This window comes from Lycorma delicatula, chromosome 3 (assembly GCF_047948215.1).
Source record: "Lycorma delicatula isolate Av1 chromosome 3, ASM4794821v1, whole genome shotgun sequence".
Classification (NCBI taxonomy): domain Eukaryota; kingdom Metazoa; phylum Arthropoda; class Insecta; order Hemiptera; family Fulgoridae; genus Lycorma; species Lycorma delicatula.
In genome coordinates, this window is record NC_134457.1 from 13,627,468 (window position 1) to 13,655,065 (window position 27,598).

Below are 27,598 nucleotides of genomic sequence, written 5' to 3' on the forward strand. Positions count from 1 at the left end.
GAATGTAACATAAAAACTAAAGTCATTATTCAAAAGTAATAAAATTAAGCGATTTTTTGGCTTACAGTATTTTTTGAGAATTATTTGATGCTATAATTTAAAAGTGTTAACCTACATTAACACTTAAATAAGGTTAGTTAAGTCCAATGTGTGCACTTTTTGTAGCTCGACTGATGTCTACATGAAAATCTAACTCTTGCAAGCTGTTTAGGAGCATCTGTGGTATTATTAAATCATCCAAATGTTTTCTTTTAATCCCAAGAAAAAAATCAAAAGTAGTCATATCTGAAGATCTAGGGCGGCCATGCAGTTGGACCTCTTTGTTCGATCCAATATCTGGGGAAGGTGTTCAAGAACATGGTAACATCTCAATGAAAGGTTAGTGGAAACTGAAGCCTGCAGTAATCTGAGCAACAGCAAGTTCTCAAGCATGTCATGGTATGTGGGTCCAAAAAACTGACCAATGATGCCATTCCTATGCAGTCCTAACCAGACAGACTTTCATATCTCCCTATCATTTTCCAAATTCAACAGTTGTCTGTTAACTTTCCCACATGTATGAAAGATTGACTGCATCAAACTGATATTGTAGGCAGTGATCACTTGGTTTAATATGAAGTAATTTGTATACTTGTAAATGGAGCTTACGAACGATGTCATGAGCTGTGGAACGAGGAATTTACAGTTTATAACTAGCTCGCCTAATTGACCTTTCAGAACTGGCAGTGAATGATTGCATCATTTACATGATCCACGGTCTTACACTAACTGAAACTTTTGGATGATTTCCAATTTGTGAAACCAAGATTCTACCAAAACATGCACTGAACCTTCTATATTGGGGTTCACATTTCTCTCGGCTGACTACTACTAACAACTGCATTGAGAGTCAACTTGCCTGAACATGCGTCTTCCATTGACCTTGAGAGTATATAGAATAAGTTTTTATTTCACGTCAACTGAGTGAGCCTACGTTTAGCCTTCAATTACAACTGGTTTTCTAAATGTAGGAATTCAATTACTTTAGTATGTTACTTTCATTATTGTTTTTGAAATTTCATTTTGGGATGTGGGAGGGTAATAACTATTAATTTTTTTTCATGAGTTATTTTTGTTTATATCTTAAAATAAATTAACCGATTTTTTGAAAATTTTCTGAAAATCTGAATGCAGGTTGTTGATGCCATTTCATTCTTTGTTATTGTTGGGTAAAGTTAACAAAAAACACAGCTCGTATTTGCCAAAAGAAATTGGACTTTAATGAGAAAGAACAAATGAACTTATGTTAAATCATAACCTTAAAAACTAAAAAGAAATTATGAAAATAACATAATTTAATGATACATTAGAATATCAACTGAAATCAGCATATGAACAATGATGTTAAATGAAAAAAAAAAAAAAATACATGAATATACACTTTTAAATACAGATTTTGACAATATACATTTTTGACAAAGTCTGAAAAACAAGAGAACATGAAACACCTTAATTTTAATTGTAAATTTAGAAAAACATAATATCAATAGAAAAATGTAACTGGCAAACAGATGTACTACTGACATATACTATAATGTGACAAATAGTAATGAACGGATGTCATTAACTTAGCTAAACGAATTACAATAAATCTTAATTGGCACTGGCTTTTTCTGAATTAAGAACATCAACAAACTTAACGTTAAATAATTAATACATGTAATTCTAGTTTAGTGTAGAAAAAAGGCCACAATGATATTCTAATACAAAAAGAGTTAATAACAATAATCAAATTGTGATAAGTAAACATAAAAATAAAGAGTTAATTACAATATAATCGCATTGAAATTAATTGAGCATGTAAAATAGGTTGCAGCTGAACAATGACAACCTTATATTTGTAAGAGAGGAACTCATGAATGAAGGTAAAACGAATACATACAGTAAATTCCTGGGCGTAGTCCGCCGTGATGTATCAGGAATACAGTGGTGAGAATGTGCCGCTTCGAGGTTGAGCAAGACTGGGCGTCTGAAATGTGTAGCAACGAGTTTGAAGAAATTCTGCTTTGCTGAAATTGTAATAAGAAGCTGGAGAAAATTCGGCGTCGACAGAATTGAAACAACAGTGTTGACAACAAGAGTAGTGTCTTAGTGTTAGTATGAGAACAATTAGAGAAACGGTGTGGAATTCGGGAACGAAGACATAACAAAAATAATTTAAGCGAGCAGTCCACTAAGGAATTACCTAAGACTGATAAAAATAATTTCTGAATACGCAAGTTGAAGAAATGACATCAGGGCAGACAAAGAAAAATATACTTCTAGGAACTATGACAATATTGAAATTGGTTGAGAATAAAAAAACACTAAGCCTAATATATACATTATGACTAAACAGCAATGAAATAATGCGTGATATAAATAAGCTAACACCAATACGATGATGCAATACTCAGACAAGCCTGAGAGAAATTGATATCGAAAATAAATCCAAATAACCTATTTAAAAATACACGTAGATAAGCCTTACAAAAAAGCAAAATAAATTACCAAGCCTGTAAACTACAAGACTCTACCATAACCTTGAATTCATTGGAATAAAACGACTTTACGCCAACGGCGTAAACAGTTATAATCAGTCAAAGGTGCAGGAAGTTACAATCCACCTCATGTTCTGTATTTTAAAATGTTAATGTCGAATAATTATTTTACTTACATCAATGTTCCGCTTAATTTTCTTCTGAATACTAAGTCTTATGAGAACAAAAATCTCGGTAGGCAGAATTTTACTGGCTTTACTAGGTAAGTTATCTAACTTATGTAAAATTTATTATCATCCATTAGTAATTGTTACTGGGTATCATCCTTGTCGCATTTTCACCACGCATCATGGTTACTTGTGTTTCCCATCTCACCATTTTATTTTAATTTTGTTTTTTAGTCAAGTAAGCAGAGGCTGGTGCAGCCAATCGCATCACACATACAGTAATAATGGTAGTGGCTGTATTTGTTGAGCTGCCACACCATACCCCGTCGGCTTGATATCAGCTGATGATATCAGCTAATTGAATATCAGTTTGATATTCACATGATTACAGACAAACGAAGAATCAAGTAAATATGTTACAGAGAAATTCAAAAAATATTAGATTTCATTGTTGCTCAATTTGAACATTTAAACTTGGAATTTCAAAGAATTCTTTCTTAGTGCACATTTATGTTGTAAGAAAAACTAGTATTAATCTTCATTAGTGATTTTTGGACGTTGATAAGTTACTAAAAATTAGTAACTTTAAGTTACTCTAAAAATTAAGTTAGTCTAAAAATTACTGAGTGTTTTGGGCACTGGACAATTTAGTCTCCCAAATCTCAGGGTATATGAGTCGCAGTAGGGCAGACTGAACGTTGTTTGACAGCTGGCAGTTGAAGCTAGTAGATGTGCAAAAAATGTTGGAATTCTTATACTTGGATGTAAGGTACTATGCTGTGAAGATGAATGGAAATTTCTGCCAAACTGATTAACATTTTACAATTTTATTCTGATATACACACAAATGCTGGGTAGGCCTATGAAGAAACTTGTGCTGTTTATGGGCAAGATATGTAATCAAAAGCAATAGCCAAAAGATTTTTCAGTCGTATTTTTTGTGGAAATTGTGATGTCCAGGATGGTCCTTGCAATGGACCATTCAGCTGGAAAGCTGGTTATAAAAAGGAGCTCGACGTTTGGTTGCCACCTGATCCAACTGAGGAAACTTTACTGGATCGAATTTCTACCTGCGAATCTCTACTGAAACGTAATGAAATTGAGCCATTTCTGAAGCTGGATGATCATTAGTGATGAAAAGTGGATAAACTAAGACAACAATGTGTGAAAAGACTGTGATTAAAACTAGGAGAAACTCCAGAGTCTATGGCAAAGCCAACACTGATGGCAAAGATTATGCTGTGTGTTTGGCAAGACTGGAAGGACATTGTGCAACACAACCTGCTGCCATCAGGCAGCATGATAGAAACAGACCTGTACTGTCGACAATTAGTCAGATTGCAGCTACAAACTTTCTTAATTGGTTAACATAAAGGATATCATACACAGCGCTGATAACCCCCATAAATCTTTAACAACCTGTCAACAATTGAAAGAACATGACTGGAAGGTTTTGATTCAGCCACCATTTAGCCACCCAACACCATCAGCGTATCATATGTTTCAGTCTCAGCAACAACTCCCTGAATGATATTAAATTAGCTTCAAAAAAGGACTGTGAAAACCATGGCCACAGAAACCATAAAGTTCTATTACAGCGTAGGGTTTGTGCTGTTGATGGAAAAATGGCAGGATATCGAAAAAATGGTAGATGTGGTCTCAAGATGGTATTTTTCAATAACAATTAATGTATTCTCAATTTTGGCCTCCAAAGACTAAATAAGTTTAAAGACAACGGGAAATAAAGGAAAATAATGATATAAAGGATTAAATCAGAATATTTCATCATGTAATATACAAATTTTTACAAAGCTTTGTTAATAGAATTGTACATAAATTATGCAAATGATCTTATTTATAAACTAATTAGTTTTGAACAGAAAACACAATTATGTCAAAAAAAAAAAAAAAAACAGCCACAAACTGTATATAACTAACCATATAGCAAACAGGAACAATTTATACCACTCGGTCAACCTAATTTGACTTTTGTGTAAAAGTTTTTATACAAAAGTTACATGTGAAATTTTTCTAACCATTATGTTTAAAGAAATGTGTTTTTACATTACTCCCTTTATTAAATGTTATGATGTTACAGATATTGAAAGTGAATTTTTTTCTCACCAGTACGAATACAGATTCTTTTTAAATTAACCATGAGTCTAAATGTTTTCTTACAAAAATTACAAATGAATTTTATCTCATCAGCATGAATACAGTGATTGCTTTCAAACTACTGCTTTGATTTAAAAGTTTTTTACAAAAATTACAAGTGAATTTCTTCTCACCGGTGTGAATAGAGAGATGGCTTTTTAAACTACACTTGAGCCTAAAGGTTTTCTTACAAAAATTACATGTGAATTTTTTCTTACCAGTATGATTAGAGAGATGAGGTTTTAAATTACTGCTTTGATTAAATGTTTTTTTACAAGAATCTTTTCACCAGTATGAATAGTGAGATTAAACTACTATCATTAAACTTTTTTTTACAAAAATTACAAGTAAATTTTTTCTCTCAAGTATGAATAGATAGATGTCTTTTTAAACTACAGCTATGTCTAAAAGAATTTTTACAAAAATTGCAAGTGAATTTTTTTTCTCCAGTATGAATAGAGAGATGTGTTTTTAAATTACCCTTGCGGCTAAATGTTTTTTTACAAAAATTACAAGTGAAGTTTTTCTTTCCAGTATGAATAGATAGATGTCTTTTTAAAATAGAGCTTTGACTAAAAGAATTTTTACAAAAATTGCAAGTGAATTTTTTTTCTCCAGTATGAATAGAGAGATGTGTTTTTAAATTACCCTTGCGGCTAAATGTTTTTTTACAAAAATTACAAGTGAAGTTTTTCTTTCCAGTATGAATAGATAGATGTCTTTTTAAAATAGAGCTTTGACTAAAAGAATTTTTACAAAAATTGCAAGTGAATTTTTTTTCTCCAGTATGAATAGAGAGATGTCTTTTTAAATTACCCTTGAGCCTAAATGTTTTTTTGCAAAAATTACAAGTGAAGTTTTTCTTTCCAGTATGAATAGATAGATGTCTTTTTAAAATAGAGCTTTGACTAAAAGAATTTTTACAAAAATTGCAAGTGAATTTTTTTTCTCCAGTATGAATAGAGAGATGTCTTTTTAAATTACCCTTGAGCCTAAATGTTTTTTTGCAAAAATTACAAGTGAAGTTTTTCTTTCCAGTATGAATAGATAGATGTCTTTTTAAAATAGAGCTTTGACTAAAAGTATTTTTACAAAAATTGCAAGTGAATTTTTTTTCTCCAGTATGAATAGAGAGATGTGTTTTTAAATTACCCTTGAGGCTAAATGTTTTTTTACAAAAATTACAAGTGAAGTTTTTCTCTCCAGTATGAATAGATAGATGTCTTTTTAAACTAGAGCTATGTCTAAAAGTATTTTTACAAAAATTGCAAGTGAATTTTTTTTCTCCAGTATGAATAGAGAGATGTGTTTTTAAATTACCCTTGAGGCTAAATGTTTTTTTACAAAAATTACAAGCGAATTTTTTCTCACCAGTATGAATATTGAGATGTCTTTTTAAATTACCATTGAGCGCAAATGTTTTTTTACAAAAATTACAAGTGAAGTTTTTCTCTCCAGTATGAATAGAGAGATGTGCTTTTAAAACATCCTTGAGCCTAAAGGTTTTCTTACAAAAACTACATGCGAACTTTTTCTCACCAGTATGAATATTGAGATGTCTTTTTAAATTACCATTGAGCGCAAATGTTTTTTTACAAAAATTACAAGTGAATTTTTTCTCACCAGTATGAATAGATAGATGTGCTTTTAAACTACTGCTTGTATTAAACGTTTTTTTACAAAAATTACAAGTGAATTTCTTTTCACCAGTATGAATACAGAGATGTCTTTTTAAATTACAACTCTGATTAAAAGTTTTTTTACAAAAATTACACGTGAATTTCTTTTCACCAGTATGAATAGAGAGATGTGTTTTTAAACTACTACTTTGATTAAACGTTTTTTTACAAAAATTGCAAGTGAATTTTTTCTCTCCAGTATGAATAGAGAGATGTGTTTTTAAATTACCCTTCAGCCTAAATGTTTTTTTGCAAAAATTACAAGTGAATTTTTTCTCTCCAGTATGAATAGAGAGAATGGTTTTTAAATTACGGGGACTATAGGTTTTTTTACAAATATTTTTTGTTAAATTTTTTTTAACATGAATAGATAAGTGGGACTCTAAAGTAGATCTCTGTGTGAAAGACTTCTGACAAATAACACATGCGTGAATAGGAAGATTAGATGTTATGATGTTTCCTTCTTTTATTGTTTTTTCTGAAATTTGCAAGCATTTTTCTTTATAAGAAAAATTGTTGAAATCATCACATTCTTTACCGATGACATTATCACATATACAGTTATATTTTAATTTGCTGCAAGCCACACATTTTGATGTCTGTAAACTACTTTCAGTACTTCTTTCCTCCACGTCATTGATAGCTTCTTCACTAAGATCCTAAAAAAAATAATGTAATTTTTAAGTTAAAATCTATTCAGATACTTTGTTAATTTTGATAATGGCAACTAAAATTGATAATTTATATTTAATATTAAATTATCTTTATATTTAAGTAAGCACAAAATGTCTGTTTTTTAAGCAAAAATAAAATTTTATTAGCATAAGCAGTTAATATGAAAAAAATGTAACACAATATCTTGTTATATATCAAAGCACAATATCATTTTATAATTTTTATTAGATTTTAATCCACTCGAAGAATTTAATGATATGATAAATAAGAAAACACATTTAGTACTGGACGGGTGAGTCAAGTTAATAATGAAAGAATTATATACTGAAGATCCTAAATTAAATTAATTTATCATGAAAATGTCAAACAAAAAAATTTTAATTTTTTTTTAATCCATTCTCATACAAAAAAATGAGAGTGCCATGAGAAAAGCAATGTCTGCTGAGATAAAACTTGAAATATTTGTTTGTTATTTATCTACAAGAGTGAGCTACAGATTTCTTGAGAAATGTTATCAAGTTTCTAAATCACATATATTCAGATTCATATCACAAGCTTTTAATGCAATTTATAACCTGCTGAGGAATAATTTATGTATTTAAAAGATTCCTAAATGTTTTCTGATTTTAAGTGAACACTATGAGCAACAAACTTTAGATCTTTTCAAACATAACGAAATTAATTAACACTGACATTTGGTGTTACCTAGTGAACATCACTTCAGGTCAATTGTGGATTTATTGTAATATCAATGTTACAGTTTATTTTGTCAAGGTTTGGGAAAAACTCTTGTACAATTTTGGCCAAACAATGTGATAAAACTGTACAGTAGCATCTTAGCATGTAATTAACACCTGAGATCCAAATTCAATAACGCATCATTTAGAAAAAATTAGTTGATTATGAGTATTGATTATTAGTTACTTATTTTTCTTCAACAGTCACTATTGATCAAATTTTCTAGTAATGATGAAAGCATCTCTTTATAAATAAATTTAAATAAATTTTTAAAACTCATAAACACCCTACTAAAAACTATACATGACGTATAGATCCTAGAAGAGTAGCCTCATGACTGTTATCAACGACCAAGAGGAATGGTATTAAGGAGTATATTTCTTACGTTTATTCATTTCTATGTTTTATGGATATTGCAACAGCAATAATACAACATGCTGTCTGTTGAGAGTTAAACAATTTGTTATGTTACAGAATTTGTTATGGCTATGCCACATTTACAGTACCATAAGAGACACAATGTTTTCTCTGAGGACACAATGTTCATTATAAAACTGGTTTCTGTGAATAGATTATAAATTTACTTGCAAGAATATATCAGCTGCATTTCAGTAGGTTTGTTGAGTGATGAGGAACAGTATATTTTGGTACTATGAAGAAAGAAACAAGAAAACACAAACAAAGAAACAAGAACACAAAACAAGAAACAATAAAACCTCGCACAAAATGTTTATTCTTCTATATCTAGTGTTAAACTTGAATGCTAAATATTAGGTAAACCATCAAACAGTAAATGAAAATATCTTACTTGTCTACATGTTCTCAGTTTATCATCTGTCATAACAACAGGAGCAATCAAATGTTCTGTTCGCTCTGTTTCATGCTTGATTTCTTTTTTAATACTGGAAGATAATGGATCTTCATCAAAAAATGAACTATCAGTTTGTGCATCCATACTCTGCAGCAAAACATAAAGTAATAATAATAATTTATTATCTTTATATAACTAACATTTATAAAAAATATATCTATTTTTCTTACAATGTTAAATAAATTGATTTTCATTGAAATAATTCATCCGTGTGAGTACTTTTATAATAATATTCAACTGGAACCTTTAAGTATATAATCACACATGATAGTGCCAGATAAGGGAAATATTGTAGGGCCAATACCTACAATAAATTAATACTATTATAATTAATATTACAGTAAATTAATAGATCAATAGAAAAATGTTTGCACTTAAGCACAATCTAAATGGTTTGGTAAAAGAAACAGGTTGCTGGTATAAATATAAAGAAACAAATCAACCTTGTTTGGAAACAAAAATGCAGTGACATAGAATAAGGATTATCGAAACCTATAACAAAGTTTCTTGTAACTGAACATGCTTCGTAAAGGCAAGGATAGCTTTGTACTCTTTTAAAACATCTTTGTAAACAATGTTAAATGTGGGTATAAAATGCATATTTAGTCACCTTTGTTTAAGGCATGAGGCATCTGCTCACTGTATTTTATTTTTTATGTATTGTTGTACAAAATGTTTATCTACCGTAAAATGTTAGATGCAATCTGTTAAACAAAGTTATTTACCCCTCTATACTCCACTAATAAATGTGTTTTACCATATAAATCAAAATATATCATGTCAGACATGAATGCTAAATGATATGTTATTATAAACAGTAAATAAAAATATCATTATGAGTAGAATAATTGAGAATTCTTACAAAAACTAGGTTTTATGTTTTTAACTTAAACCAAGATAAAGAAGAAAATAGCTTAATTGTTTAAATATTATCCGCTGTCTTGGCAAGCTGTACAAATAAATATGCTTGTTGCCCTGCTTCAAGCATGTTTTCTTTTTTAATGGACAAGGATAATGGATTTTCTTCCAAAAATGAACCACCAGTTTGTGCATCCATACTCTGCAAAAAAATATAAAGTAATAATAATGTGTGTCTTAAAGTAAGGGTGGTTAATAAAATATTACTGAAACTTAATATCTGATGAGTCAAGAGCTTCGGCCTAACTGTAATGTCAAAGATACTTTAAGACATATTGTGGATCAGAGCACGTTCCAAAGCACCAACCTGTGTCGATTATGTATGGAAATGACTTGCTATAAAAATAATCTATGCTTATAACAAATATGCAAATGATCCCAAATGATCTTGTATATAAACAAATTAGTTTTGAACAGAGAACACAATTATGTAAAAAAAAAAAAAAAAACAAGCCACAACTGCAAAAGACCCTATAGGAAACAGCGACAATTTATGCCACTCTGTCAACCTAATATGACTTTTGTGTAAAGGTTTTTAGATAAAAGTTACATATGAAATTTTTCTAACAATTATGAATAGAGAAATGTGTTTTTAGATTGCGCCCTTGAATAATGTTTTGTTACAAATATTACAAGTGAATTTCTTTTCACCAGTATGAATATAAAGATGTCATTTGGAATTACTGCTGTGATTAAAAGTTTTTTAACAAAAATTACAAATGAATTTAATCTCAACAGTATGAATAGTGAGACATCTTTTTAAACTACAGTTTTGATTAGAAGTTTTTTTACAAAAATTAAAAGTGAACTTCTTTTCACCAGTATGAATAGAGAGATGTGTTTTTAAATTACAGCTTTGATTAAAAGTCTTTTTACAAAAACTACAAGTAAACTTTTTCTCACCAGTATGAGTAGACAGATATTTTTTTAAACTATTGCTTTGATTAAACGTTTTTTTTTACAAAAATTACAAATGAATTTCTTTTCACCAGTATGAATACAGAGATGTCTTTTTAAATTAAAACTTTGATTAAACGTTTTTTTATAAAAATTGCAAGTGAATTTTTTCTTTCCAGTATGAATAGAGAGAATGGTTTTAAATTACTGCATCGACTATACGTTTTTTTACAAATATTTCTTGTTAAATTTTTTTTAATAACATGAATAGATAAGTACTCTAATGACTCTGATAAGTACTCTAGGGACTCTAAAGTTGAACTCTGTGTAAAAGACTCCTGACAAATAACACATGTGTGAATAGGAAGATGAGAAGTTATGATGTTTCTTTCTATTACTGTTTTTTCTGAAATTTGCAAGCATTTTTCTTTATAAGAAAAATTGTTGAAATCATTCTTTACCAATGACATTATCACGTAAACAGTTATATTTTAATTTACTGCAAACCACACATTTTGATGTCTGTAAACTACTTTCAGTACTTCTTTCCTCCAATCATTGATAGCTTCTTCACTAAGATCCTAAAAAAATTAATGTACTGTTAAGTTAAAAATCTGTTCAGATACTTTGTTAATTTTAATAATGCCAACTACAAATTGACAATTTTTACTTAATATTAAATTATCTTCATATTTAAATAAGAACAATATGTTTCTTTTGTCAGCAGCAAAAATAAAATTTTATTAGTATAAGCAGTTAATTAGAAAAAAAATGTAACACAATTTCCTATGTGCTATATGTATAGAAACTAAAACTGGTCTGACAACAAATAATCTAATAATGGCAAAATAAAAAACAAATATAAAAAAATTACTTCAGTTTAGTTCTGTTAACATTAACTGAATATAGAAATCCGGCAGTAAATGTAGATATTTTCCAAACTCATCCTTTAGATTAAGATATTGGTTATTAAATTTCTTGACATAAAATCAAACACAGAGAAGCGTAATAAGATCATTTTATAATTTCAATTAGATTTTAATCCACTGGAAGGATTTAATGAAATGAAAATAAGAAAACAGGTTTAGTGCTGGACGGATGAGTCATGTTAATAATGAAAGAAGTATATACTGAAGATCCAAAAATATATAAATTGACAATGAAAATTTCAAACAATGAATTCTAATTTCTTTTTAAACCATTCTGATGCACAAAAATGAGAGTGCCATGAATGTCTGCTGAAATAAATCTTAAAAAAATTGTACATTATTTATCTACAGGAGTGAGTTACACATTTCTTAAGAAATGTTATAATGTTTCTAAATAACGTATATTCAGATTCATACCATAAGTTTGTAATGAAATTTATAACCTGCTTAGGAATAATTTATAGATAATAGATAAGATAAGCAATAGATTTTTGGTAATAGATTTATAGATAATTTTTTTTTTTTAACAAATTTCAGTCCAAGGATGTAATTTAATTTTGTGACAAAATAGAAAAGTATACTTCCGATAATTCCCTCACAAACCTTATAAATACCATAATAACAACTGTATGTGAAGTATAGATTCTGGAAATGTAGCCTCATGGGTCTTATCAAAACCAATAGTAAAGGTATTAAGAAATATGTTTCTTACATTTATTAGTTTCCGTGTTTTATGGATATTTCAACAGCAATAATACAACACGCTGTCTCTTGGGAGATAAACAGTTTGTTGATATAAATTTGTTACGGCTGTGAGACATAAACAGCACAAACCTTGCACGGAATTTATTTTTCAAAAGCCATGAGTTTTCAGGAGTGACTTGTAACTCGTGTCACGTCAGCTACAATCCTCCACATACTGTTATATCGTTTCACATACTGTTTGTTATCATTTTTTATCCTTTTAATCAAAATATCTAGTGTTAAACATGAATGCTAAATATTAGGTAAACCATTAAAGAGTAAATGAAAATATCTTACTTGTCTAGATGTTGTCAATTTATCATCTGTCATGGCAACAGGTACAAACAAATATTCTCTTTGCTCTGTTTCATGTTTGATTTCTTTTTTAATACTGGAGGATAATGGATCTTCATCCAAAAATGAACTACCAGTTTGTGTATCCATACTCTGCAACAAATATAATGTATAAATAATATTAAATTACCTTCATAGCGCCTGAAAAACATCTATTTTTTTATCATAAAATAAATTGATTTTCACAGAAATAACTCACCTGTGTGAGTGCTATAATAATATTCAACTGAAATCGTTCAGTATGTAATCATACATGATAGCATCAGAACAGAGAAAACTTGTAGGCATTGGCATTAGTTAATAGACCAACAGAAAAATCTTTGTGCCTAAGCACAATCTAAATGGTTTGGTAACAGACACACAGTTAACCAATGGAAACATAAAGAAACACATCAATCTTGTTTGAGAACAAAAATTCAGTGACTTAGAATGAGTAGTATTGAAAACTATAATAAAAATTCTCGTACATAAAAGCAAGGATATTATTATACTGCTTTAGTACTACCTTTGTAAACAACCTTGAACCTGGGTATAGAATAACATATAGCAAGCTTTGCGTATAGGATAAGGCATCAGCTCACTGTACTTTCTTTGTCCATATTGTAGTAAAAAACATTGTATGGTAAAATGGTAGAGACAATCTGTTGATCAAAGTTATTTACCTCTCCAAACTCTACTAATAGCTTTTTTTTTACAATAAAAATCAAAATATCTCATGTTAAACATGAATGCAAAAATTACATAAGCCATAACAGTAAATAAAAGTATCTTGAATAATAGAAACAACCATAATTCTTAAAATAAGTAGGTTTTACATTTTTAACTTCCAACGAAGTTAAAATAGAAAAAAGCTTACTTGTTTAAATATTGACAGTTCATTATCTGTTTTGGCAAGAGGTACAAACAAATATTCTGTTTGCTTTGTTTCATGAATGTCATCTTTTTTAATAGGCAAGGACAATAGATCTTCTTCCATAAATGAATTCCGAAATTGCGCATCCATACTCTGCAAAAAATATAGAGTAAAAATAATATTTTATAACATTAGTGGAACTTAAAATAAGCGAGGATAATGAAATGTTACTAAAATTTAACATTTGATGAAGTTATGACCTTGGGTCTAACTATAATGTTAAAGATATTTCAAAACATGTTATGGATCAGAGCTTTGGATCACGTTCCAAAGCACCAATCTGTGTCAGTTATATATGGAAATGACTTACTATAAAAATAATATATGTTTATAACAAACAGCACGTGAAAAGCACCGTTTTATGGCATAACATTATGAACACTTATTTCTAAATTTCAAAAATATATACATTAATAGCCAATAACAGTAGAGGTCATTGTTTATAATTACCTACAAAAATACAATTTTTGGCAAAAGAAAAGTTTTCACTGGGTATATAGACTATGATGCTTAAATAAACAGAGATTACTACACATTTTGTAAGTATTAATGGAAGACAATTTAGTTGTATCGAAGATAAGTTAATTATTACAGAATAAAAAAAAATTAACAATAACATAATATAAAGCAGTCTTCCATGAGCTATTAGGAGTAGATGAATCAAAAGGCGGTGCCCTAACCTGACCCTTGTTATAACTTCCTCACAACCATTTTGGACTGATAAATGCCAGCATTAATACTGAACGATCAGCATAATAAAACATGACATTTCAATATTATATTCTGTTTTTAATAAAAGTATACTACTCAGCGTGCCTTATTTCATCTACAAGCTCTTCCCTTTTTCATTAATCTGACATATTAATAAGTGATGTGAAAACTTGTAAAACTTTAGCCTCCCGTACACCATTATCAACCATTAATAAACAAATTACAGATTTTTCTGATGAGCAGCCCTCCATGGCGTGAGTGGTAGCATCTCGGCCTTTCACCCGGAGGTCCTGGGTTCAAATCCCAGTCAGGCATGGCATTTTTCACACATGCTACAGAACACTCATCTCATCCTCTGCGGAAAGAATTGCTTGACTGCAGACCAAGAGGTTAATACCACTGAATTGAATTCACTACCTGGTCTGTCTGCACTTATCACTTAATCATACACAAGAATTTCCTTCTGCCGAATTTTCTGCTACTCTCTTTTATATTTTTATACAAATAGACCTATTACCTTTTATACAAGTATTCAAGAGAAGAAAGTCTGTACTGTTTTCAGACTGTAAATAGGGAAAAAGCCTCCTAAGTATAAGAGAGCCTCCATTCATTTATTACAATGCTACGCAGAATTAAAGATCTCCAAAACATCTATTTTGTTACGGTCATAAAATAACTGATTTTCAGAGAAATAACTCATCTGTGTGAATGTTTCAATAGTAGTATGAACTGGCATCTTTCAGTATATTATCAGACTTAATAGTGTCAGAACACATATATATTGTAGCATTAGCATTAATTATTCTATCAATAGAAAAATGTTTGCACCTAAGCACAATCTAGATGATTTGGCAAAAGATAAAGGTATCTGGTGCAAACATAAAAAAAATCATCAATCTTGTTTGAAAACAAAAATGCAGTGACCTAGAATGAGGATTATCAAAAACTACAACAAAGCTTTTTGCTGTATTATTACTACCTTTTTAAACAATGTTGAATCTGGGAATAAAATGAATAATGTTTGGACAGCTTTGTTTATAGCATGACGCATCAGCTCACTGTATTCTCTTTTTTACATATTGTTATAAAAAATTATTATCTACGTAAAATGCTAGAGGCTATCTGTTCATCAAAGCTACTTACCTCCTTATATTCCATTAATAACTGGTTTTTACACTATAAATCAAAATATCACATCTCAGACATGAATGCTGAATCATATGTGGGTCATAAACAGTAAATACAAATATCATGAGGAATAGAAAAATTGAAAATTCTTATAATAACTAGGTTTTAAATTTCTAACTTAAACCATGATAAAATAGAAAATAGCTTACTTGCTTAAATGTTGTCGGTTCATCAGCTGTCTTGGCATGATGTACAAACAAATATTTTCTTTGCTCTGTTTCATGCAAGTTTTCTTTTTTAATCGGCAAGGACAATGGATCTTCTTCCAAAAATGAGTTACCAGTTTGTGCATCCATACTCTGTAATACAATACAAAATAATTTAATATAACAGCAGAATTTAAAATAAATTTGGTTAATGAAATGTTATTGAATTTACAACAAATAAATAAACCGCTTATCAACAATTATAATGTAACATGTCCAAGGGCTTTCAAAAAGTAATTTCCATAATCAGGAAGACACTAAGAACTTGCTGTGAATGACAGATCATCACCTAATTTGTCATTTAAAATTAAAGCCTTCGATTGTAAAAGGCAGCTGATATAGGAAGCCTATACTACTTCTTGTCGGTAAACCACATAAATAAACTATTTTTTTTTACTATATAAATAGACTATTTTTTGGCCATTCTGATATTCATCATGTTGCCTAAACTATTTTTAGCCACCATTTTCAAACAGAAATCTTTCAATATCTTTTTTCTTTTTTCCAGTGCGAAACTGGTTTCCTACACTCAATTCATCACAAATCTTCTTTAGAGATCCCCTAATCTATACAAAATAGCGCAATAATTTTTTATCCCATAAAAATTACTACTTTCTTTCTTTTAGTTGACATTACACTAAATTACACCATGCAGAAGCAAAATTTCAATCATGATCACTACTGCAGCAAACTAGACCTTATAATTACAACGTTCAATGAATACTGGTACTGTGCTACTTTTCTGAATAAAAGTTTACTAAAATACAATAGGACAGTGTGTGTAGGCTTATACATCCGGTCATTAGCATTATATTGCCCTATTATTAGAATGAGTGATAATATTATGGCAGGATGGTTATATTTATAAAGAAACATTTTGGGAGGATAAGTCATTATAATTACCGTACAAAAATATTGTCAGACATCTCTATTCTCAGGAAAAATAAATATTTACAGTAAACACTGCTAGAGTAATCTAAAACTGAATATGTAGATACTTTTAATAAGTACTACAGTACATAAAAACTGTGATACAAACTAACTGCCAATAAAATGAATACATTATACAACAGGCCTTCTACTGTATTTCTTTATTTAATTTATATTTTAAAAAAACAATAATTTAATACATACTACTGTATTATAGTACATATGTTATTTAAAAAAATTAAAAATACCTTTTCTTATATTGGTCCAGATAATCCGGAAGTCTGGTTGAATGGGGTTCAGTTAAATGGGGTTGTACTGGAAGTGTTATAGATTATAACAGCAGTGTATGTTTGGTTAGATTTGATTATAAATGAATTACTTTCTTTTAATTTAATTTCTACATTTAAAAAATTGAAATTAACGATCTGACAAACAAAATCATAAAATATATTATTTACAACTTTAAAAATATAAATACATTTTCAAGAATGAATACACTACAGAAAATGTTAAATCAACTAAATACTAAAGCCTTTATTTTAAAACCACTACCAAAAATTCATAAAATAGAAATGCCAATGAGACGTCTAATAAATTGTATTAATTCACCCACATATCTACTAAGTAAAATTTTATCTAACACTTTAAAAGAATGCATCATAATCAATAATAAATATAATTTTAAAAAAATAATATGAATTAGTAGTTATAATTAATAAAATTTTACATAAACAACACAACTAAACTCATAACAATAGATATAAAAGATTGTTCACTAATATCAATACCAACAAAACAATTGATATAACTAATAGCATAAAAGTAACAAAAATTAAACAAAATTAAAGATAGACAACATAGTACAGAAAGTAATAAAATTATAAAAATTATGCATCAAATATAACTACTTCAAATTCAATAATAATAAATATCATCAACATAGAAAGGTCTTAGTATGGGTTCAGCACTCTCGTTTATATTAACTAAAATCTTCATGAACGACTTAGAAAATAATAATTTACATAACATTTTTAAAAAACATCAAATTTTATTATATATGAGATACATAGACAACATATTAATCATATATAACCAATAATACAATGATGAAGAAAACAAAATAATGAAATGAATTCATTAAATAACTACATAGAATCTGAGTTAACTCAAGAAAACTGTACATAAAGTTTTTGTACCTAAAAATTATAATAAATTAGATATTGACATTTTTTAGGAAACCTACCAAACAAGATATAATAATCCAAAATTACTCATTTCATCCTTGGAATCATAAAATTGCTACATTTAATACATTAATTTGTAGAGCATTAAAATATTATATAAATCTAAAAAATGAATTGATATTAAATACATCGCTACAATCAATAGATATAATGAATATTAATAAATAAATTATATACTAAAATAAAGTACAAAATATACAGAAAAGATAAAATAAAGTTAACCAATCATATAAACAGTAATGAATATGCTTAAATCGGAATTATAGGAAGTTCAGCAAAATGTTTAAATCACTTGGATTAAAGCTGCTTAGATGATTAACAATAAAATAATAAAAATGTAAAGAAATCTTTTGAAAGCAATAAAAAACAATGATAAATTTCATCTAAATAAACAGGATATGTAGTTTAATATGTACAGATTGCAATATAAAATATGTCGGCATGATTAATCGTTCATTTTCAATCAGCATCAAAGAACATATAAATAAAAGTTACATAAAAAAATCAAATTTTACTAAACACAATCTAAATGAAAATCATAATTGCAACCCAGACAATTTTATTAACTTCATTATTCTGATAATATATACAAAACTTAATATTTTGGAAAAATTTCATATATATTTAAATAATAACAAATTGATAAATGTGCAAAAAAATTTGATTAACACTTTATTGAAACAAATATTGAATACTTATTTTAACTTTTAGGTTGGCCAACTGATACCCTCCCCCAAACTATACATAATAATTGAGACTACTATATGGACAGCAAGTACACTACGTTGGCATAATTTTAACACATATGACGATCAATTGTGATATATACAAAAAAATATTATATAGAGAATATGTGAAGTTTTATTTATTATTACATACATAATAACTTAGTGTGTTCCTGATGATGGATATTACTTTCAGAAAGCACTTGGACATCATATATTATAACTGTTGGTAAGCAGTTAAACGGGCCAAGTTAAACAAAGTCAATTACTGAAATATATTATCTGATGGATGCAAAAAGCACAATTAAATGTTGTGTAAGTATCACTGTAAGGTAATTAACATTTCTAAAATAAACAAATGCCAGGGTATTATTTATCGCTTAGCATAATATGACATAGCATTTCAGTGTTACATGTGTTTCTAACACAACTATACTACTCAGCTTGCCTTGTTTCATTGACAAACTTCTTTCCCTATATTTGGAAAAGTTACAAAGTTTGATCCTAATCATTATGCCCAACATGTTCTTTATTGCAAGTAATAAAGTTCTACAATGTGGGCAGCAACTAAAAAAACAAAATCATTACACAAGATGGTAATTGTAATCATCATGTGGTCTATCTGCACTTAACAGTTAAATGTGCGAACTGTGTTTTTCATGTTGTGAAATTTTCTTTTGAGTGTGAAACGAGTGTTTTTGTTCTTCATTTTCTTGTCTCTTATTACGCAAGGTATCAATGACAGGTTCTAACTCTTTGTACACAGCTTTGCTGAAAACAAACCATCACTGCCTGTCTTTCTGGTACTTTTTATTGAACAAGTTCTTCCAATTCTTCTTTCATTAAATCTGACATAGTAACATGTCATTTGAAAATTTCTAAAACTGCAGCCTCCTATATCCCTTTATCAAGCCTTAATAAACATATATTTTTTGGAAGAAAATTTCAGGGGAAGCAAGCAAATTAATTTATTATTGTTGTGAAAATAATTAATTCAGTTTCTTTGTAAAATTATAGTTGTTGGGTCAAAAGTTAGGTAACCACAAATGAAACCCAAATATAGAAAACCTAATTAAAAAATAAAATAAAATAATAAACATTAAATAATTTTTGAAAAGAAAATCAAAAAATAAATAATTAAAATAACCATTAAAATTACTAGAATAAAAAATTCTAAACAAAAAGGGGAAAGAACCAAAAAGTGTACAAAAAATTAAAAAAAAAACCCGCTCTTAAACGCCCAGGGTGATACCCGTGTTATTAATTTATCAGCTGCAACTACACTATGCCTGAAATGCAATAAAATATTTCTACATGTTTTAATTAAACCTGGTAGCCATCACATTGTGAAATCGCATCATTTTATTAACTCTCTTTACAGACAAATCTTATTCATGTATTGCAGAAACGACTGGGTTAAATTTTTAGAAGTGACATAGATGACGGAGGAGATATGGAAATTGATGGGAATGCCATTGACTGATTTTTCTTGCTATTTGCAATCTTTGAACCTTTTTCTGAACAGCTCGACTCTTCCGTGGAATCGAAACATTCAGTGATTTCAAAATCAGCTTGGGTTTGTGCTGGTATAATTCCAGTTTCGTAAACTCCTACGTGTTTTCTTAAATATGATCTTTTTAGTTTTGTTTTACGTACTTTACAAATTGCTCTTCTTGATGAAATGTTCTTAAAAAAGATACCGGAACATTTATTCAAGTTAAAAAAAAAAAAAATGTAACGGGACGGCCAGCAACTCGTAAACAAGTATAGTCGAGCAGGCCAACTAACTTTTAATTACAAAAAAAAAATTATTTTACTTATGTACCAGACCGAAAGATAATTATAAAATAATAGAATAAGAATGAATTCACTTTTAAAATAATTACAAAGATTATTACCGCCCAACAAATTTAAAGAGCAGAAATATAGTTAAATTCACCGTACCGTAATTAATAAACGTTGCACTAAATAAGAAGATTACGTTTTATTTACGCAGATAAAAAAACCAGTGGTAGAATATTAATAATGGGAGCATATATTTAATTAATTGCACATAGTTGAGCAAAGCTTCATCTGTGTTACGTATGGGTGCACCTTATTAATTATTTAGTTTTCCCGACTAACGAATTATATAAGTCTGTATTATTTATACTGTTGTACCCACTTTAACAAGCGGTCCAATTAATATGAGGCTCGGCTAATAAATTTTGTACACTAGTGTGCTACATGGAGACAAAAGGTATTGTCAAGTTGGGTGTGGCAGCACATGATACCTAAAATCCCCCTCTACAAACCTTCGATAATGCGTTGAAATCAGTTTACAGTTTTGTTTTCAGTAGCAGTTAAAATGGAGTCGAGTACGACAAATATGTCACCACGGTCAAAACAGCGTCCGGTGATAGACCTTTTAAAGCAGAAAATTTCAATCCTAATATTTATCACCGTTTAGAAGCGGTTTACGGTAGTAAAACTGTTAATACGTGGGCGTTGAAGTTTCGCGAATATGAAGATGACCAGTTTCTGTAACTGATGAAAAACATAGGAAGGAGATGGACGAATTGCTTCAAACTGACCTGCGAATCACATTGCAACGCATCGCTAATCAGTTAGGAATATCTAAAGAACAACTAGGCCATATTAACGAGAAATTGGGTTACCGTGAAATCTATGCACCATGCAAACTAACCCACCGGGTTAGTCTAGTGGTGAATGTGTCTTCCCAAATCTGCTGACTTGGAAGTCGAGAGTTCTGGCGTTAAAGTCAGTTATTTTTACATGGATTTGAATACTAGATCGTGGATACCGGTGTTCTTTGGTGGTTGGGTTTCAATTAACCACACATCTCAGGAATCGTCGAACCGATACTATACAAGACTACACTTCATTTACACTCAAACATATCATCCTCTGAAGTAATATCTGAACAGTAATTAACAGAGGCTAAACTAAAAGAAGAAAGATGAAAGGGTACCGCGCAAACTGACAGACGGCTCCCCGCAGGTCGAAGTTTAGCCTATTCCGCATTCGTGTGACTTTCTCTTGTTCCCTCATCTCAAAGTTAATCATTACACCACTGACACTGAGGTGAAGGAATCTATGGCATGTTGGATCCGAGAAAGACCACCAGAATTTTTCAGTGACGGAATGTAAAAACTTGTCACACGTCAGGAAAAGTGTTATCAGTGTAAACGGGAATTATATTGAAAAATAAATACTGTACTAAATAAATACTTTTGCAGCTAAGGTATTGTAGTTTTATTCATTTTTTTTTATTATTTCTTTCCAATATCTATTTTCATTCCCATGCTACGCATATATTGGGTTGCTTGGTATTTCTCCTGCCACCACCCCATTCGGTCACCATAACCATACCATCAAATGTCTATGCCACAAATGGCTACTGAGCCTCGAACAGTTTAGCGATCAGTATACTAAGTAGCTCCTAGGGCTTACCTAAAAGCGGGACTAAGCGCGGTGCCATACACCACCAGCTTACGTGTCCCAAATGCTCACTTGTCATATATTTGCTAAAATGGGTAGATGCTAGCGCATATATGTGAAAAATTTATCAGCCGTGCTACGTATTGAACTACTTAGAGGTTTTCATTCTTAAAATAGAGAAGTGAACAACACAGAATCGTTTTTCAGTACCACATATCTTTGGGAATTATTTTTGAACATACGTATTATACGAAGATCTTGACTTGCTGATGAGACCCTGTTGATTGTTTACAAACGAATATCATCATAACGAACTAATTGCCAGGCAGTGACCAATGCAATGCAATATTAAATATAACACTGACTTTTAGATTGGTATTTATATTTATATATAGATCGGTATATATATATATATATATATATATATATATATATATATATATAATGTTGTTTTTTTTTTTGTAATATAAACTTTGTAAACACTCATTTAAAATAAAAATTTAAATAATGTGTATTTTAATAGTCACAATTATAGATTGAAATAAATATTAGTTTGTTATTATATGTATTATGAACTATCTGCAAAGATAAAATTGTTTTGATAAAATATATGGAACCTGCTGCCCTGCCAATTTTTTAGAATATATTGATAAATAAAATTTGACGTAATAAAATTCATGGATGAGAATTTGAACTCAGAAAGAAGAAACAATTAAACTTCTTTCTCCCATCTCTTTATGGGGTTTGATTAAGATCAACTACCATTAGAAAGTACCTTAACTATAGAAGCTGAATTAAATTATGTGAAGAAATGTACTTACAAAGTTTTCAACAATGTGGGTCACAAACAGTAAATAGAAATATGTTGATGAATAGAAAAATTGAGAATTCTCATAATAACTAGTTTTAAATTTATAACTTAAAACTAGATAAATAGAAAATAGCTTACTTGTTTAAATATTGTCGGTTCATCAGCTGTCTTGGCATGAGGTACAAACAAATATTCTTTTTGCTTTTTTTCATCCATGTATTCTTTTTCAATAGGCAAGGAAAATGGAACTTCTTCCAAAAATGTATTCCCAGTTTGTACATCCATACTCTGCAAAAAATATAAAGTAAAAATATTATTTTATTATATTAGTGGAACTTAAAATAAGCTTTGTTAATGAAACATTACTCAAATGTAACATCTGATGAAGTTAATAACTTGGATATAAATATAATGTCAAAGAATTCAAAACATGTTATGGATCAGAGCGTGTTCCAAACCACCAACTAGAGTTGATTATGTATGGAAAAGACTTACTCTAAAAATAATATATGTTTATAACAAACAGCACGTGAAAACTAATTTTATGGAATAACTGAATGATTACAGAATTCTAAATGTCAAAAATATTTACATTAGTAGACAATCAGTAGAGATCATTGTTTTTTATTACCTAAAAAATACATTTTTTGGCAAAGAATAGTTTTCACTGGGTATATAGACTATGATGCTTAAGTAAACAAGGATTACTACACGTTTTGTAAGTATTAATAGAAGGCAATTTAGTTGTAAAGAAGAAAATAAGTTAATTATTAAAGAATCAAAAAATTTACAGATGAGAGAAACAATAATAAAAGAGTAAGACATCAGTAACATTATATAAAGCAGTCTTCCACGAGCTATTAGAAGTACAAGAGTCAAAAGGTGGTGTCCTAACCTGACCCTAGTTATAACTTCCTCACACAACCAATAGGATTGATAAATGCCAGCATTAACACTTAACAATCAGCATAATATGACATGGCATTTCAATGTTATACTGTGTTTTTAACACAAGCATACTACTCATTTTGCCTAATTTGATTGATAAGCTTCTTCCCCTTTTCATTAATCTGACATAGTAACAAGTGGTGTGAAAAAATGTAAAACTTCAGCCTCTCATACACCATCATCAACAATTCATAAACACATTACAGATTTTTCAGTCTAAGATTTCAGAAGAAGTAAGCAATTAACTAAACATCTAAAGTTATTAAACTGATTCCATAATGCCAGACAGTATATATTTTATGTGGTACACAGAAGCCATTGTCAATATTGTAAAACTTAACAGAAAAATATGACATCTTTTCTTTTAGAAAGTTTTCAAGAACCTTCTACAACTATCTTACAAAGAATTGGACAATCAGTTCCAGTACACCAAATTTTATTCAAAAATGCAATTTATACGTAGAATATGATTTCAACTGAAAAGAAAACAAGCAGATGGAAACATGCCTATTTCCATAAACATGTGTAATGTTTTTATTATACTCATTTGAATACTTCACGTACACCTTCAGATTCATTCTGAATCTGTTGTTGTCTGAGTCTGAATTGTCTGAGTTTGTTGTTGTTCATGACTAATTTCCTGTTAGCTAACAATGTGAATCTGACTCGGTCTCAGATCAGGTTCCATTATTTCACAAAAAATGCATAAGGTTTACTTACTTCATGACTACTCATATTGGTTTAAATATTAAATGAGTTATTATAGAAATTACTACATTATTATATTTAGATATAATAATATACTTACTACATGTAAATAATATACACTTCTTTCACTATGTAAAAACTGTAAATATAATCTTAATCTCTTATAAACACCATCTAACACAATAGTTTTCATATATAGGTTTCTGAGGGTGTCAAAAAATGACTGCACATGAAAGGAAGTGTATTAGTATTTCTACTGTGCTATTGGGGTATTTGTAAGCATACCTCACAGTCCACAATATACGTAAAAACAATGAAATCAGGTTGTGAGTTGGCAAACACCATGGGTCCTCAAGGCCTGTACTGAACAGTCGTGTGAGGAACCAATGAGTCCCCTGTGGCAGCTAATTATTTTATTACACTGGTTAGAAAATACTTCAAAGAAGACAGATCCAAATTTTTTTTACAATTTTCTTCACATTTTATTTGAAAATGTACAAACCAAAGTATACACTTTTATAAAGATTTTATATTAATTAGTTAATAACAATTAATTTGAAACTTCAAATACATTATACAGAAATTAGATATAACTCTTCCTTTACTGCATGTAAAAAAAGTTCAACAATGTGGAAGTCAATTAAAAAATGAATACTACTGAATTGTATTGATCCGTTTCATCTGCATTTATCACACAGTGATAAATAAGAATTTCCTTCCACTGAATTTTCTGCTACTCTTTTTTATACTTTAGTACCAATCAACCTATTAACTTTTATACATGAGTAATCATGAGGAGAAAGTCCATAATGTCTTCAGAATAAAAAAAAGTGAAAAAGCCTCATAAGTTTAGAGGGCCTCCATTCATTTATTGCAATGCTATACAGAATTCAAGATCTCAAAAACATCTAATTTTTCTTACAGTCATACAATAAATTGATTTTCACAGAAACAACTCATCTGTGCAAGTGTTTTCATAATAGGAAATAACTGGCATCTTTCAATATATAATCAGACTTGACAGCACTAGAACACAAATAAATTGTAGGCATTAATCGATCAATAGAAAAATGTTTGCCCCTAAGCGCAATCTAAAAGGTTTGTCAAAAGACATAAACCACTGGTATAAACATAAGAAACCCATCAATCTTGTTTGAAAATAAAAATGCAGTGACCTAGAATGGGAATTTATTGAAAACAATAACAAAACTTCTCATAACTGAACATGCTTCATAAAAGCAAGGAAAGCTTTGTGGTGTTTTACTACTATCTTGGTAAACAATGTTGAATCTGAGTATAAAATGAATAATATTTAGGCAGCTTTGTTTATAACTTGAGGCATCAGCTCACTGTATTTTCTTTGTTACGTATTGCTGTAAAAAAAGTTTACCTATCATAAAATGTAAGTAGCAATATGTTCATCTAAGCTATTTACCACGCATTACTCCATTAACTGTTTGTTTACACTACAAATCACAATATCACATGTCAGACATGAATGCTAAACCATATGTAAGCCATAAACAGTACATAAAAATATTCTGATGAATAGAATAATTGAAAATTCTTACAATAACTAGGTTTTATATTTTTAACTTAAACCAAGATAAAATAGAAAAAACATACTTGTTTAATAATTGTAAGTTCATAATCTTCTGTCTTGAAAAGAGGTACAAATAAATAATCTGTTTGCCCTATTTCATGTATGTTTTCTTTCTTAATAGGCAAGGATAATGAATCTTCTTCCAAAAATGAATTACCAGTTTGTGCATCCATACTCTGCAAAAAATATAAAATAATAATAATAATGAAATATAACATCTGATGAAGTCAAGAGCTTGGAACCAACTATAATGTCAAAGATAATTTAAGACATGTTATGGATCACTGCGTGTTTCGAAGCACCAACCTGTGTCAGTTATATATGGAAATGATTTACTATAAAAATAATCTATGTTTATAACAATTTAATTTAATTTAATTTAATTTTGTGTGTAACTGAATGATCACTTAATTTCTAAATCTCAAAAAAATATTTATGAGTTGGCAACAACAGTACAGGTCATGGCTTTTTATTGCCTTAAAATATACAATTTTTGACAAAAGAAAAGTTTTGACTGGTTATGTAGACTTTGATACTTAAATAAATAAAGGTTATTACTCGTTCTGTAACTATTAATGGAAGGCAATTTAGTTGTAAAATGAAAAGTAATTTTTACCAAATCAAAAAATTTACGGTTGAAAAACAATAATCAAAGAGTAATACACCAATAACATAAAATAAGCAATCTTCCATGAGCTATTAGAAGTACGCAAGTCAAAAGGAGATGTTCTAACCTAGCCCTAGTTACAACTTCCTTACACGACCATCTTGGGCCGATAAATGCCAGCGTTAGCATTAATCGATTAGAGTAATATGACATGATATTCAATGTTATAGTGTTTTTAACACACTTTTCATTAATATAAAATGGGAACATGTGATGTGAAAAATAGTAAAACTGCACCCTCTCTACGCCATTATCAACCATTAATAAACATATTACTAATTTTTTTGGATGAAGATTTGAGGAGAGGCAAGCGATTTACAAAGCATCTAAATTTATTACAAAGTTTCTCGTAATGCCACACTGCATATATTTTGTGTTGTACACAGAAGGCATTGTGAAAAGGTTAAAAATTTAACAGAAAAATAAGGGATTTATCTCATCTTATAGAAAGTTTACAAGAACCTTCTACAATTATATTACAAAGAATTGAACAATCGGAACCAGTACACCAAATTGCAATCAAAATGTAATTTTAACGTAGGATATGATTTCAATTGCAAAAACACAAAAACATGGAAACCTGCCTATTTCCATAAATATGTTAAATGTTTTTATTATACTTTCGTCGAGAATATTTCAAATCATTTCAGCTTCAGCATCATTCTGAATATCTGTGTGTTGTTCATGATAATTTCCCGTTTGCTAACAGGCGAGTTTGACACGGTCCCATTATTTCACAAAAAATAAGTAAGATTTACTTACCTCCTGGCTACTTAAAGATGGTTCAATGTTCAATACGTTATTATAGTATTGGTAAATAAATATTTTCTAGCGTTGTATCCCAACTTTCAATTTACT

At 29.4% G+C, this 27,598-nt stretch overlaps 1 protein-coding gene across 1 annotated transcript; it reads right to left on the minus strand.

The window, feature by feature from the left end:
- Positions 1–1,475: 1,475 nt before the first annotated feature.
- LOC142321392 (uncharacterized) lies at positions 1,476–27,598 on the minus strand. The gene is made up of 8 exons (XM_075359434.1): positions 27,503–27,598; positions 26,097–26,249; positions 22,953–23,102; positions 15,607–15,756; positions 13,502–13,651; positions 12,589–12,738; positions 8,741–8,890; positions 1,476–7,178 (listed from the first exon to the last, which is right to left on the minus strand). Exons 2-8 carry the CDS (start codon positions 26,244–26,246, stop codon positions 5,202–5,204), a joined length of 2,877 nt encoding a protein of 958 aa, XP_075215549.1. The 5' UTR covers positions 26,247–26,249; positions 27,503–27,598; the 3' UTR covers positions 1,476–5,201.